This window comes from Salmo trutta, chromosome 5 (genome assembly GCF_901001165.1).
Source record: "Salmo trutta chromosome 5, fSalTru1.1, whole genome shotgun sequence".
Classification (NCBI taxonomy): Eukaryota; Metazoa; Chordata; class Actinopteri; order Salmoniformes; family Salmonidae; genus Salmo; species Salmo trutta.
The window spans coordinates 62,449,306-62,465,716 of NC_042961.1; the positions used below are offsets into that span (position 1 = coordinate 62,449,306).

Consider the following 16,411-nt stretch of genomic DNA (forward strand, 5'->3'; position numbering starts at 1 on the left):
AGCTCTGGTGGACATTTCTGCAGTCAGCATGCCAATTGCACGCTCCCTCAACTTGAGACATCTGTGGCATTGTGTTGTTGTGACAAAACGGAACATTTTTGAGTGGGCTTTTATTGTCCCCAGCACAAGGTGCACCTGTGTAATGATTATGCTATTTAATCAGCTTCTTGATATGCTACACCTGTCAGGTAGATGGATTATCTTGGCAAAGGAAATATGCCCACTAACAGGGATGTAAACAAATTTGTGCACAAAATTTGAGAGAAGTAAGCTAAGAAATTAGCTTTTTGTGCATATGGGAACATTTATGGGATCTTTTATTTCTCATGAAACATGGGACCAACCCTTTACATGCTGTGTTTATATTTTTGTTCAGTGTAGATTAGACATATTCCGGCCAAAGCGGGACGTAAAAAAAAAAAAAAATCTTAGTAGTCGCCAAAGTTCCGGAGCATGTTTTTAAACACAAAATTAAGACTAAATGCACTTATTCAACAGTTCACACACACACACACACACACACACACACACACACACACACACACACACACACACACACAAAGTATGTGGACACCTGCTCATCGAACATGTAATTCCAAAATGATGTGCATTAATAAGGAGTTGGTCCCCCCTTTGCTGCTATAACAGCCTCCACTCTTCTGGGAAGGCTTTCCACTAGATGATGGAACATTTCTGTGGGGACTTGCTTTCATTCAGCCACAAGAGCATTATTGAGGTCAGGCACTGATGTTGGGCGATTAGACCTGGCTCGCAGTCGGCCTTCCAATTCATCCCAAAGGTGTTCGATGGGTTGAAGTCAGGGCTCTGTGCAGGCCAGTCAAGTTCTTCCACACTGATTTCGACAAACCATTTCTGTATGAACCTCGCTTTGTGCACGGGGGCATTGTCATGCTGAAACAGGAAAGGGCCTTCCCCAAAGTGTTGCCACAAAGTTGGAAGCACAGAATTGTCTAGAATGTCATTGTGTGCTGTAGTGTTAAGATTTCCCTTCACTGGAACTAAGGGGCCTGAACCATGAAAAACAGCCCCAGACCATTATTCCTCCTCCACCAAACTTTACAGTTGGTACTCTGCATTGGGGCAGGTAGCGTTCTCCTGGCATCCGCCAAACCCAGATTCGTTCGTCCATCACTCCAGAGAACACGTTTCCACTGCTCCAGACTCCAATGGCGGCGAGCTTTACACCATGCGCTTGGCATTGCGCATGGTGATCTAGCCTTGTGTGCGGCTGCTTGGCCATGGAAACCTATTTCGTGAAGCTCCCGACTAACAGTTATTTTGCTGACGTTGCTTCCAGAGGCAGTTTGGAACAGAGGACAGACGATTTTTTCGCACTTCAGCGGCCCCGTTCTGTGAGCATGTGTGGCCTACCACTTTGCGGCCGAGCCACTTCACAATAACAGCACTTACAGTTGACCGGGGGTCAGCTCTAGCAGGGCATAAATTTGACGAACTGACTTGTCGGACAGGTGGCATCCTATGACGGTGCCACGTTGAAAGTCACTGAGACTCTCCAGTACGATCCATTCTATAGCCAATGTTTGTCTATGGAGATTGCATGGCCGTGTGCTCGATTTTATACACATGTCAGCAACGGGTGTGGCTGAAAGAGCCAAATCCACTAATTTGAAGGGGTGTCCACATACTTTTGTATATACAGTACAGTGGGGGTACAGCCAGTAGATATATGTGTTTACCATGTAGTTCTTGTACAGGGGATGTCCAGGCTTTGGTCGGGGGGGTAGAGGGGGTCCTCTCTTTGGTGCTCTCTGAACCTGCGGCTGATTGGAGGGGGTGGGGACAGCCTGTTGATTGGCTGATGTGGTAGAGGGGGCAGAGACATCCTGGGGAGGGGATGGCTGATTGGATGATATAGCAGAGGGGGCGGAGACAGCCTGGGCAGGGGTCTGCTGATTAGCTAATGTGGTAGAGGAGGCGGAGACAGCCTGGGGAGGGGTCTGCTGATTAGCTAATGTGGTAGAGGAGGCGGAGACAGCCTGGGGAGGGGTCTGCTGATTAGCTAATGTGGTAGAGGAGGCGGAGACAGCCTGGGGAGGGGTCTGCTGATTAGCTAATGTGGTAGAGGAGGTGGAGACAGCCTGGGGAGGGGTCTGCTGATTAGCTAATGCGGTAGAGGAGGTGGAGACAGCCTGGGGAGGGGTCTGCTGATTAGCTAATGTGGTAGAGGAGGCGGAGACAGCCTGGGGAGGGGTCTGCTGATTAGCTAATGTGGTAGAGGAGGCGGAGACAGCCTGGGGAGGGGTCTGCTGATTAGCTAATGTGGTAGAGGAGGCGGAGACAGCCTGGGGAGGTGGGGGTCGACCAGGAACAGTCTTTATGGGAGGGGGGCGGAGGGGGAGAATCTTAACCCCTCCCTGGGGTCTGAGACACAGAGAGACAGAGAGGGACAGAGAGGGACAGAGACACAGAGACAGAGAGAGAAAGACAGAGACCGAGAGAGACAGACAGAGAGAGAGACAGACAGACAGAGAGACAGACAGAGAGAGAGACAGAGACAGGTTAAACGTGTGTGTGGTCTGGAATACACAAAGAAAGATATTCATAGTTATTATACTATTATTATAGTATTTTACATTTCTACTGCTTTGAGAGCAGCTACATGATAACAAGGAGGACTATACTGTCCATCAGGAGACACTAACCAAGAGGAGGACTATACTGTCCATCAGGAGACACTAACCAAGAGGACTATACTGTCCATCAGGAGACACTAACCAAGAGGACTATACTGTCCATCAGGAGTCCAGGACACAGATACAGACTTACCGAGGAGGAAGAGGAGGTTCAGACTCTGTGGAGACCGGTGGGCTTTTCCTTTGGATTGGAGCTGGGGGTAAGGCTGGGGGAGTAGACCGCACTGGAGCTGGGGGTAAGGCTGGGGGAGTAGACCTCACTGGGGCTGGGGGACTAGACCCCACTGGGGCTGGGTTTGGGGCTGGGGGACTAGACCCCACTGGGGCTGGGTTTGTTGCTGGGGGACTAGACCTCACTGGGGCTGGGTTTGGGGCTGGGGGAGTAGACCCCACTGGGGCTGGGGGACTAGACCCCACTAGGGCTGGGTTTGTTGCTGGGGGACTAGACCTCACTGGGGCTGGGTTTGGGGCTGGGGGACTAGAGCCCACTGGGGCTGGGGGACTAGACCCCACTGGGGCTGGGGGACTAGACCCCACTGGGGCTGGGTTTGGGGTTGGAGATGGGGCTAAGGTTGGGGGAGTAGCCTGGACTGGAGCTGGGATTAAAGTCTGGATGGAGGGTTTGGACGCCAGAGAAGGTCTCCTGTTCTCTGGTAGGGCTGTCCCAGACACAGGAAAGAGAGAGGAGGAGGAGGAGGGGAGAGGAGGAGGGGAGAGGAGGAGGAGGAGAGGGAGGAGGGGAGAGGAGGAGGGGAGAGGAGAGGGTTCAACATTTATTTTAGTACATGCAATTACAGTCACAGTTTATAGTCATGTAAAGTTATGTGCATAATCACAGGAGGCTGTTGAGGGGAGGAGAGAGGAGGAGGGGAGGAGAGATGAGGAGGCTGTTAAGGGGAGGAGAGAGGAGGAGAGGAGGAGAGATGAGGAGGAGGCTGTTGAGGGGAGGAGGGGAGGAGAGAGGAGGAGGAGGCTGTTGAGGGGAGGAGAGAGGAGGGGAGGAGAGATGAGGAGGAGGCTGTTGAGGGGAGGAGAGAGGAGGAGAGATGAGGAGGAGGCTGTTGAGGGGAGGAGAGAGGAGGGGAGGAGAGATGAGGAGGAGGCTGTTGAGGGGAGGAGAGAGGAGGGGAGGAGAGATGAGGAGGAGGCTGTTGAGGGGAGGAGAGAGGAGGAGGGGAGGAGAGATGAGGAGGAGGCTGTTGAGGGGAGGAGAGAGGAGGGGGGGAGGAGAGAGGAGGAGAGAGGAGAGATCATAAAAGAACGGAGCAAATGCTATGGTATCAAATACACAGAAATGATATCGTGTCTTCTGAAAGTATTCACAACCCTTGACTTATTCCACATTTTGTTGTGTTACAGCCTGAATTCAAAATTATTTATATATTTTTATTTAACCTTTATTTAACCAGGCAAGTCAGTTAAGAACAAATGTCTTATTTACAATGACGTCTACCAAAAGGTTAGACCACCTGCGGGGACGGGGATTGGGATAAAAAAAATAAAAAATAACTTAAAACATAGAAATATTGGACAAAACACACATCAGGACAAGAGAGACAACACAACACTACATATAGAGAGACCTAAGACAACATAACACTACATAAAGAGAGACAACACAACACTACACAAAGAGAGACCACAACACTACACAAAGAGAGACAACACAACACTACACAAAGAGAGACAACACAACACTACATAAAGAGAGGCTTAAGACAACATAGCAAGGCAGTAACACATGACAACACAGCATGGTAGCAACACAACATGACAACAACATGGTAGAAGCACAAAACATGGTAGAAGCACAAAACATGGTAGAAGCACAAAACATGGTAGAAGCACAAAACATGGTAGAAGCACAAAACATGGTAGAAGATACATTTCAGGACAAGAGAGACAACACAACACTACATAAAGAGAGGCTTAAGACAACAACATAGCAAGGCAGTAACACATGACAACATAGCAAGGCAGTAACACATGACAACACAGCATGGTAGCAACACAACATGACAACAACATGGTAGAAGCACAAAACATGGTAGAAGCACAAAACATGGTAGAAGCACAAAACATGGTACAAACATTACTGGGCGCAGAGGGCAAGAAGGTAGAGACAAAATGGATCAAATGTTTGTTCTCACCCATCTACACACAACAATATCCCATAATGACAACGTGAAAACATGTTTAAGATACATTTTTTGCAAATTTATTGAAAATGAAATACATAAATATTAAATTTAAATAAGTATTCACACCCCTGAGTCACTGCATGTAATAATCACCTTTGGCAGCGATTACAGTCTTTCTGGGTAAGTCTTTAAAGAACTTTGCACACCTGGATTGTACAATATTTGCCCATTATTCTTTTAAAAATTCTTCAAACTCTGTCAAGTTGGTTGTTGATCATTGCTCGATAGCCATTTTCAAATCTTGCCATAGATTTTTAAGCCGATTTAAGTCAAAACTGTAACTACGTCACTCAGGAACATTCAAGTTTGTCTTGGAAAGAAACTCCAGTGTATATTTGACCTTGTGTTTTAGGTTATTGACCTGCTGAAAGGTGAATTTCAAATCAAATTTGTCACATGCTCCGAATACAACCTTACCGTGAAAAGCACTTAACCAACAATGCAGTTCAAGAAATAGAGTTAAGAACATATTTTATAATATAATATATAACTAAAGTAAAAAACAAAAATAAAAAGTTACACAAAATAACAAAGAATACAGGGGGTATAGAGTTAATGTGCGGGGGTACAGGTTAGTGGAGGTCATTTGTAATGTTGGTAGGGGTAAAGTGATTATGCAAATAGTCACTTTACCCCTACCTGCAAATAAAGTAGTCAATGTAAATAGTCCAGGTGGCCATTTGATTAATTGTTCAGCAGTCTTATGGGGATAGAAGCTGTTAAGGAGACTTTTGGACCTGGACTTGGAGCTCTGGTACTCGTCTCCCAGTGTCTGTTGGAAAGCAGACTGAACCAGGTTGTCCACTAGGATTTGTATACTTTCTTTTTATTATTTATTTATTTTTCATTATTTTTATTATTGAATATCCGAAACATACAATATACTTGCAGTGAAGCCGCTCCATAACTACCTCATCCCAGTCGTCCAACAGATTCCCATTCAGAGCGACACACAGAAGCATCCAGGGTCAATGCTCTGTTCAAGGGCATGTTGGCCGATCTACCACCAGGCCAAAAAACGTGAACCCGAACCCTGCAAGATCCCCCCCACAGTTCCCCAATAGCTGTCCCTCAACCATTCGAGACCCCTCCCACAGTCCCCCCCCAAGAAAAAAATAATATATACAATTAATTCCAATCCCAAGAACCCCCCCAATAAATTGTATTTAACTAGGTAAGTCAGTTAAGAACAAATTCTTATTTACAATGACAGCCTAGGAACAGTGGGTTAACTGTCTTGTTCAGGGGCAGAACGACATATTTTTACCTTGTCAGCTCGGGAATTCGATCTTGCAACCTTTCGGTTACAAGTCCAACGCTCTAACCACTAGGCTACCTGCCCAATGCACCAACAACCAAGAGAATGAACTAAAGAGAAAAAAGAAAAAGACAGAAGAAAACCGCAAACACAAAAAAAAAACTATGGAAAAAGGACAACTAAAATCATAACAGCAACGCCAACTGTATGTGTTTGTGTGCATGTCTGGCACTATTACATGTATGTGTGTGTTCTTGCATGTGTTTATTTGAATGAGAGTGTGTGTATATGCATGTGTACAAACACCTGCACGGCATCAGCCTCAGGCAAACCGGCATTAGTTGTAAAAACACTGCCACTTAGTGTCATTCAAATTTACTTTTTATTATGTTTTATTTAGACTTTATTTTTGACTTGTTTCTTTGGCCATCATTCTATCTCTCACCCAGCAACTCCACTCCCACTTGTCTCCAGTTCCACATACCAACCCTCAGCTTCCCTCAGCCCATCCCATCTATCTCTGTTGGCCGTCCTCTTCGGATTTCTACGCAACACATATCTTTCAACTATGCTGTGATGTTTAATGTACAATTTATCTAATCGAATAGAATCCACAGATTGCGAGTTGAAGAAAAATACTTTTACTAAGAGTTTTAGTATATTAGTAATTGACTGACCCGGTCTCTCCTGATCTCCCAACATTACTATTTCTAGGGTCAATTTTAGATCAATGCTATGCATTTTCAGCCATTCCTGAACCTGGGACCAGAAACAAGCTACCTGAGGGCAATACCAAAAGAAATGGTCGATTGATTCTGTATCCTCACAACAAAATCTGCAGAGCTTCGATGATTTTATGCCCCAAATATTCAACATTTTGTTGCTGGCAAGAATTCTATATAATAATTTTAGCTGAAAAGCACGAAGTCTTGAATCATGCGTTGTTTTATATATCAACTCATACACCCTGTACCATGGAATCGGTACATCAAAAATCTCTTCCCAACTATTTTGCAATCTGTATGGCATAATTGTCAACATCCTGGTCCTCAAATGAAAGAACAAAATACCCTTTTCAAACATCTTTCCCATAAATACAGGTATTTTATCAACCAGCACATTTGAGTTCAGCCATAATATTTGTTCTCTCTTTTCAGGTGGATGAAATTAAAATTGTAACCAGCTCTGCAATGCTCATTTGAAAAAGAGACATACTTTGAAAAAAGTACAATTTTCAATTAATCGAAAATGAGACATGGCAATCTGCACAAAGGCAAAAAGGCAATTTTTAAAACAATGGATGAGCTTTTCTTAGTAATCTTAGCATTTCTACTTGAGAACCATTTAGGGTTCAAGTAAAACTTTTGAATAAGTGAATCTTTTAGAGATAATCTCAACCCACCCAATTCATATTCATTATATAGATAGGCATGCTTTATTTTGTCTGGTTAAGCATCCCAGATAAAGCGAAATATTTTTTGCTCATATGATTTGACAAACGAATAAGGAGTAGGCAGCGCCATAGGTAAGTGAGTAAACTGAGATATGACTAAGGAGTTAATCAGGGCAATTTTTCCATAAATAGACAGGTATTTACCTCTCCATGGTTGCAGGATCTTGTCTATTTTTACAAGTTTTCTATTGAAATTCATTGTGTAGAGCTTATTTATATATTTTGTGATATGAATACCGAGTATGTCTACTTCACCATCAGCCCATTTTATAGGTAAACATGCAGGGTAATGTAAAAGTTGTATTTTTTAAGGATCCAATACGTAATATTGAACACTTATCATAATTAGGTTTTAGTCCAGAGAGTACAGAAAAGTTATCTAGATCTTCAATGACATTGCAGAGATCTAGCTTGCGGACTTAATTTAAAACTTGAGCCATCGACATACATGGTCACCTTTGTTTTAAACCTTGGATATCTAATCCTCTAATGTTGTTATTGGATATGATTTTAATAGCTAGCATTTCGCTGGCCATAACGAATAGATATGGTGACAGCGGACACCCTTGTTTAACTCCTCTTGACAATTCAAAACTCTGAGAAGTAGCCGTTATTTACTATTTTACACCTGAGGTTACTTTACATTATTTACCCATTTTATAAAGAGAATTATCAAAAACCCAGGCATTTATAAACACAATTCAGTCTTACTTTATCAAATCCCTTTTCAAAATCCGCTATAAATACCATTCCTGGCTTATTATATGTTTCATGATGTTCTATTATTTCTAGTAGTTGTCGTATATAATCTCCAATGTATCGTCCATGTAAAAAACCTGTCTGATCAGGATGAACAATACCAGGTAAAAGTCTTTTAATTCTGAGTGCTATGCATTTTGCTAGTATTTTTGCATCATAACATTGACATGTAAAGGGCCTCCAGTTTTTTAGATAGACTGGGTCTTTATATTTGCCATCTGGGTAGTGTTTTAATAATAGAGAAATCAGACCTTCCTGCTGTGTACCTGACAGACTACCATTTCTATAGGAGTAGTTAAAACAATCTAACAATGGAGCTTTTAGTATATATAAAAAAGCCTTGATATACCTCTACCGGTATGCCATCAAGCCCTGGGGTTTTTCCAGACTGAAAGGATTTAATAGTTTCAAAAAGTTTGTCCTCTGTTATTTGGCCTTCGCACTGATCTTTCTGTACATTTGTTAATTTTCCATTTTTTATATTATTTGGAAAGAATTCCTTACCATAATCTTCATTCAGTGGAAAGGATGAGACGGAAAAGTGAACATCTGCCTAAAATAATTAGCTTCCTCTTAAAATATCATTCGGAGAATCATAGATGACTCCGTCTTCAGTAACGATTTTCTGCAAATTATTTTTGTTAGCGTTCCTGTATGGGAGATTCAGGAATAATTTGTGCATTTTTCTCCATATTCCATCCAGTTTGCTTTATTTTTGTAATAGATTACATTAGATCGTACTTGAATATGTTCCTCCAGTTCTTTTTGTTTTTCCTCTAACTTATTTTGTATCTCTGTAGTATCGTTTTTTTATTGCTATCTACCTGTACTATTAGTTCATGGATTTCCCTTGTTAGTCTTGTTTCTTTAGCCAGAAACTGCATCTTTATTATTGATGAATATTGAATTGAATGACCCCTGAAGGTACATTTAAAGGTATCCCAAACAATAAGGGGATTTGCTGAACCTATATTATATTGGAAAAATTCAGTTATAAATTCTTTTGTCTTAGTTAAAAATAAGTTGTCCTCCAGTAAACTTTGATTACATTTCCAATATCCCCGTCCACGTGGAAAATCTAAGAGTTATGTGAATGCCAATTAGATGATGATCCAATCGCATTCTGTCTCCTATTAAAACTTTTTTAACCTTTGATGCAAGAGCAAAAGAGATAAGAAAGTAGTCAAGACGACAAGCTTGATTAACTTCTATGGGCTCGGTGGGACAGTGAAATATCAGGGCGGCAAATTCAAAAAGAACAAAATGTCATAATTCAACTTTCTCAAAAATACAACTATTTTACACCATTTTAAATATACACTTCTCCTTGATGTAACCACATTGTCCGATTTCAAAAAGGCTTTACAGCGAAAGCAAAACATTAGATTATGTTAGGAGAGTACATAGACAAAAATAACCAGACAGCCATTTTCCAAGCAAGGACATGTGTCAATAAAACCCAAACACAGCTAAATGAAGCACTAACCTTTGACGATCTTCATCAGATGACACTCCTAGGACATTATGTTACACAATACATGTATGTTTTGTTCGATAAAGTTCATATTTATATCCAAAAACAGCATTTTACATTGGCGCGTGATGTTCAGAAAATGTATTCCCACCAAAACGTCCGGTGAATGTGCACATCAATTTACAAAAATACTCATCATAAACGTTGACAAAATATATAACAATTATTTAAAGAATTATAGATAGACTACCCCTGGATGCAACCGCTGTATCCGATTTTAAAATAGGTTTACGGAGAAAGCACATTTTCCAATATTCTGAGTACATAGCTCAGCCATCACAGTGAGCTATTCAGACACCCGCCAAGTTCGGGGCAACCTAAACTAAGAATTAGTATTAGAAATATTCTCTTACCTTTGCTGATCTTCGTCAGAATGCACTCCCAGGACTGCTTTTGTTCGGAATAATCCATATTTATGTACAAATACCTCCGTTTTGTTCGTGCGTACAGATCACTTATCCAAAGGCATAACGCACGAGTGCGGAACGAGAGACGAAAAGTCAAAATGTTCCATTACTGTACTTAGAAGCATGTCAAACGCTGTTTAACCTCTCTGGGCCATGTGGGACGATTTCGTCCCACCTACGTAACAGCTATTGTAATTCCAATGGCGCGATTTTTGAATCGTTAGAAATACTATTACTTCAATTTCTCAAACATATGACTATTTCACAGCTATTTAAAGACAAGAATCTCGTTAATCTAACCCCACTGTCCGATTTCAAAAAGGCTTTACAACGAAAGCAAAACATTAGATTATGTCAGCAGAGTGCCCAGCCAGAAAAAATCTGACACCCATTTTTCAAGCTAGCATATCATGTCACATAAACCCAAACCACAGCTAAATGCAGCACTAACCTTTTATGATCTTCATCAGATGACACACCTAGGACATTGTGTTATACAATACATGCATGTCTGTTCAATCAAGTTCATATTTATATCAAAAAACAGCTTTTTACATTAGCATGTGACGTTCAGAAAAAGCATAACCACCGCAAACTTCCGGTGAAATTACTAACAGTTTGCTAAAATACTCACGATAAACGTTCACAAAAAGCATAACAATTATTTTAAGAATTATAGATACATTACTCCTCTATGCACTCGATATGTCCGATTTTAAAATAGCTTTTCGGATGAAGCACATTTTGCAATAATCTAAGTACATAGCCCGGCATTACAGGGCTAGCTATTTAGATACCCACCCAGTTCAGCCTCCACCAAAATCACATTTCCTATAAGAAAAATGTTCTTACCTTGCTTGTTCTTCATCAGAATACACTGCCAGGACTTCTACTTCAATAACAAATGTTGGTTTGGTCCCAAATAATCCATCGTTATGTTCCAACAGCGACGTTTTGTTCGTGAGTTCTAGAATGCTTCTTCGCGGTGTCGCGCATGGCGCATTGGCGTGTCAAAAATGTCTAAATATTCCATTACCGTACTTCGAAGCATGTCAACCGCTGTTTAAAACCAATTTTTATGCCATTTATGTCGTAGAGAAGTGATAATATTCCGACCGGGAGTATGCATTGAGCCTAAACAGCCGAATAAAATTTCTCCTCAGAAGCGACTCATGCAAGCGCATCATTGAAAGGTCCTCTCAGCATCCACTTACAAAAGGCGATAATATGTTACAACCTGAAGCTCCCTCGTAAACCTTCAGGGTTTTCGCGGGCTCTGAGAGCCTATTGGAGCCCTGGGAATTGTCACGTTACAGCTAAGATCCTTACTTTTCAATAAAAAGAGGTAAGACGCACGACTCCTTGTCAGACAGGGTACTTCCTGCTTGAAGCCTTGTCAGGTTTTTGCCTGCCATAGGAGTTCTGTTATACTCACAGACACCATTCAAACAGTTTTAGAAAATTCAGAGTGTTTTCTATCCAAACCTGAACAATAATATGCATATTCTAGCTTCTGAGTTGGTGTAGGAGGCAGTTAAAAATGGGAACATATTTTTCCAAAATTCTCAATACTGCCCCCTATACCAAACAGGTTAAAATCAATCTTTATGGTATTTTTAACGTAAAATTGCGATAATATTCCAACCGGACAATAGTATATATTTATTCAAGAAGAAAAAGAAGAAACGGCGTGCTCGTGTGACTGCGCATATCCAATCCCTTTGTTGCCAGGCAGACCACTCAGTAACTGAGCTCCTATCATCTGCCCAGTGACAGGAAAATACTCAAACCACTTTCTGAAGGCTTTAGACAGCCAATGGAAGCCTTAGGAAGTGCAACATCCCCCACAGACACTGTAGCTTCGATAGAGAATCAAAAGAAGAACTACAATTCTCAGACTTTCCACTTCCTGCTTGGAATTTTCTCAGGTTTTTGCCTGCCATATGAGTTCTGTTATACTCACAGACACCATTCAAACAGTTTTAGAAACTTCAGAGTGTTTTCTATCCACATCTACTAATAATATGCATATTCTAGTTTCTGGGCCAGAGTAGCAACCTGTTTAAATCGGGTACGTTTATCATCTGGCCGTGAAAATACTGCCCCCTAGCCCAGACAGGTTAAGTCTCCTCCATGTATATTTCACTAGGTATTCCCTTTCTTTTTATCCCAAAAAACTCCTTGCCTCGTTAAATAAAGGTTAAGTAAAAAAAAAAAAATTTATGTTTAAAAAACTTCTCAGTTAGCGGGCTTTCACACTTCTCAGTTAGCGGGCTTTCACACTTCTCAGTTAGCGGGCTTTCACACTTCTCAGTTAGCGGGCTTTCACACTTCTCAGTTAGCGGGCTGTCACACTTCTCAGTTAGCGGGCTGTCACACTTCTCAGTTAGCGGGCTATCACACTTCTCAAAACACATCATAGGTAGCTTAGTGCTCACTTACCACTTGCTCGACCGGATGACGTCATGGCAGTGGGCTTCTGAGCAACACTTGGTCTAGTGTTGGTGCTGTGGAGGTCTACGGAGGGTTTAGTCCTGGGTGCTACTGGAGGTCTGGGAGGAGGACAGGGATTTGGGGGGGTCCCCTCTGTCTGCCCCGCCTGGCGGTCTGGTCTTTGGGGTTCAGAGGGGGGCTTTCTAGGGAGCAGGGGTCGGGGTGCAGGGATTGGGACAATAGGGTTAAGGGCAGGGACAGGAGCAAGGACAGGGGTACTTAAGGTGGTCTTAATAGGTTTGGGAGACGGGTCACTGGGTTTGGGAGACGGGTCACTGGGTTTGGGCTGTGCGGTGGTTGTATCAGCAGTCAAGTTCACGGCGATCGCCACCGAGCCTCCTCCTTGCCAGACTCCTTTGCAGGCGGTCTTGGTTGCGAGGGAGGGTTTAGGGGCGATGGGAGGGGCCGGTTTGGACGGGGCCTGGACTCGGTGACGGGGTTCAGGTCTCCCCCGCCCTAGCAACGCGCCGTTGTCTCCATGACTACCGTGGTCCTCTGCCTGTTGCTGCTGCTCGAAGGCTTGTATCCTGGCTCTCAGAGTACTCATATCTTCCTCCTCTTCTTCTTCTTCTTCCGAGTCGCTCTCGCTGTTGTCGTTGCTATGGTGATCAGGTAAGCCCCAATCGTCAGAGCTAAAGGCGTCCAGAAGCTCCTGAAGGTACTTCCCCTCCTGATAACTCACTTCCTGGTTCTCTGTGACCTCACTTTCTGTCTGTCCCAGCCTCACCAGGGTCTGAACCTTGACCTCTCGCCTGATTGGTCGAAGGCTATTCTTTGTACGAGGGTGTGGCCTGGGCCGGTTATGAAGCAGAGGAGGGGAGGAGGGAGTTGTCAAGGCAACAATGGAATGAGGGGGTGGGACCGAGGAGGACTGCACCCATTGGTCGGTCTGGCTGCCAGAGGCAAAGGTCAGAGGTGAGAAAGGATCAGAGGTCAAGAGGTCACTGTGAAACGCTGCTGGTCTGGTGTCCTCGGTGTGTCTGCTGGTCGGAGTGTTTGTGTGTAGTGCCGGACGGTCTTCTAGGAAGAGGAGAGGGTCGACAGTAGCAGTAGCAGTTCCCGCCGTGTCATCAACGCGCGACGGCGTGTCATCAGGTTTGGATATAAAGGGAAAAGAAGGTCTGGGAGGTTTTGGAGCTCTGGTGGCTACAAACAAACACCAATTCACACATTGAAGCAACAAGCACCAGTAGAGGTAGGATGAATTTGACCTAATGTCAGATTTTGGACCCCAAAACAGCCTCTCAACATTAAACTAATCTAAAACTACACATCCCAAAACAGCCTCTCAACACTGAACTATTCCAGAACTACACATCCCAAAACAGCCTCTCAACACTGAACTATTCCAGAACTACACATCCCAAAACAGCCTCTCAACATTAAACTAATCTAGAACTACACATCCCAAAACAGCCTCTCAACACTGAACTATTCTAGAACTACACATCCCAAAACAGCCTCTCAACACTGAACTATTCGAAAACTACACATCCCAAAACAGCCTCTCAACATTAAACTATTCCAGAACTACACATCCCAAAACAGCCTCTCAACACTGAACTAATCTAGAACTACACATCCCAAAACAGCCTCTCAACATTAAACTATTCGAAAACTACACATCCCAAAACAGCCTCTCAACACTGAACTATTCCAGAACTACACAGACCAAAACAGAATTCTAAGAACTGATTAATAGACTGTGTGCTGTCAACCTCTCCCTCTCTTACCCACTGAGCCTCTCTGGACTGGGGCGTGACTGCGGGTTGGAACTGAGGATTCTGATCCGGTGTCAGTCTGCGTGGCGATGGTAGTCGTGGAGACGGAGCATAAGGGTGAGGAGGAGGAAGAGGAGGAGAGAGGCAACACTTGATCCTGTTCCTGTCTCTTCTCTCTAATCACCTCATCATAGGAGGGGGGAGGCTGGGGGGGAGGGAGGGAGAGCCAGGGAGGAAAACAAAATTGTCAACAAAACTATTCATGACTCACATCACGAAAGAGCACAGGTTACTGCAAGTCATCCGATCGACCCCAGAGAGGGATAAACATAGGGAACATATTTACAGAGGAATTATAAAACCATGACAGGTCTTTACTAGGGTTGGGCTACGTCAACCTTCGTCTATCGTGATTATCATAAAACACTGTGATATACGATGGTTTTGCTCCCTATTGGCCAATCCCCCCCCACACCCCAACAAAAAGTGAAATAAAAAAATTAAACGATACTTTTGTCCCACATCATGACATCACAATGTGATGTGATTATAATAGTCCCAGGCTGTAGTCACATAATAATATGAAATTCCCCTCGACCACAAATTGACGGAAAACCAACATTCAGGATTAGTTACCTGTATAGTAGGAGGTATACTACTGCCCCAGATCATAGTGGTGGGAGGAGGGTTAGTTACCTGTATAGTAGGAGGTATACTACTGCCCCAGATCATAGTGGTGGGAGGAGGGTTAGTTACCTGTATAGTAGGAGGTATACTACTGCCCCAGATCATAGTGGTGGGAGGAGGGTTAGTTACCTGTATAGTAGGAGGTATACTACTGCCCCAGATCATAGTGGTGGGAGGAGGGTTAGTTACCTGTATAGTAGGAGGTATACTACTGCCCCAGATCTGAGCGGCGGGAGGAGGAGGAGGAGGGAATCCCCCAGAAGCCCCGGGGAACCAGGTATTAGACACCAGTGGCTCTGCTGAAAGGATGGTGATCTCTGGACGCCTGGCGTAGAGATACAACACATAACGAGGACATGAGCATAGAGCTAGGACAACACAGAGATGATATCATCATAGAGCTAGGACAACATAGAGAGGAAATCATCATAGAGCTAGGACAACATAGAGAGGAAATCATCATAGAGCTAGGACAACAGAGAGGAAATCATCATAGAGCTAGGACAACATAGAGAAGATATCATCATAGAGCTAGGACAACATAGAGAAGATATCATCATAGAGCTAGGACAACATAGAGAGGATATCATCATAGAGCTAGGACAACATAGAGAGGATATCATCATAGAGCTAGGACAACATAGAGAAGATATCATCATAGAGCTAGGACAACATAGAGAAGATATCATCATAGAGCTAGGACAACATAGAGAAGATATCATCAGAGCTAGGACAACATAGAGAGGATATCATCATAGAGCTAGGACAACATAGAGAGGATATCATCATAGAGCTAGGACAACATAGAGAGGAAATCATCATAGAGCTAGGATAACATAGAGAAGATATCATCATAGAGCTAGGACAACATAGAGAGTATATCAACCTGATAGAGAAATAGAAAATAAAGATATATACAGATAACTGCCAAAATAAAGGAAACACTAACATAGTGTTTTAACGGGTAGGAAGCAGAGTTTGGCACACAAATTATTACTTCCTGAACAGAACCGTTCCACTGTTCCAACCAGCAAAACAGAGTTTGAACCCAAAACAAGTACCGGTTTATTTATAGTTTCTTCCTGTCCCTTTTGAAACCTCTGAAATCAGTTTTTCTTCTGTATAGGAAAGTCATTAAGCATCACAATGACAGACAAACACACTCACTGTGCAGCCAGTCACTAAGGACAGACCAGTCACTATGGACAGACCAGTCACTAAGG

General features: G+C 43.1%; 1 protein-coding gene across 5 annotated transcripts in view; it reads right to left on the reverse strand.

The window, feature by feature from the left end:
• LOC115194743 (SH3 domain-containing protein 19) overlaps positions 1–16,411 on the reverse strand; it is a 45,411-nt gene that overhangs the window by 5,037 nt on the left and 23,963 nt on the right. For 2 of the 5 annotated variants that reach the window (XM_029754653.1, XM_029754656.1), the window contains 5 exons: positions 15,378–15,513; positions 14,514–14,706; positions 12,730–13,926; positions 2,809–3,334; positions 1,719–2,403 (listed from right to left, as the gene is read on the reverse strand). In XM_029754653.1, the coding sequence (XP_029610513.1) occupies positions 1,719–2,403; positions 2,809–3,334; positions 12,730–13,926; positions 14,514–14,706; positions 15,378–15,513 (2,737 nt within the window). The other 3 variants (XM_029754655.1, XM_029754654.1, XM_029754657.1) reach the window with 3 other exon arrangements.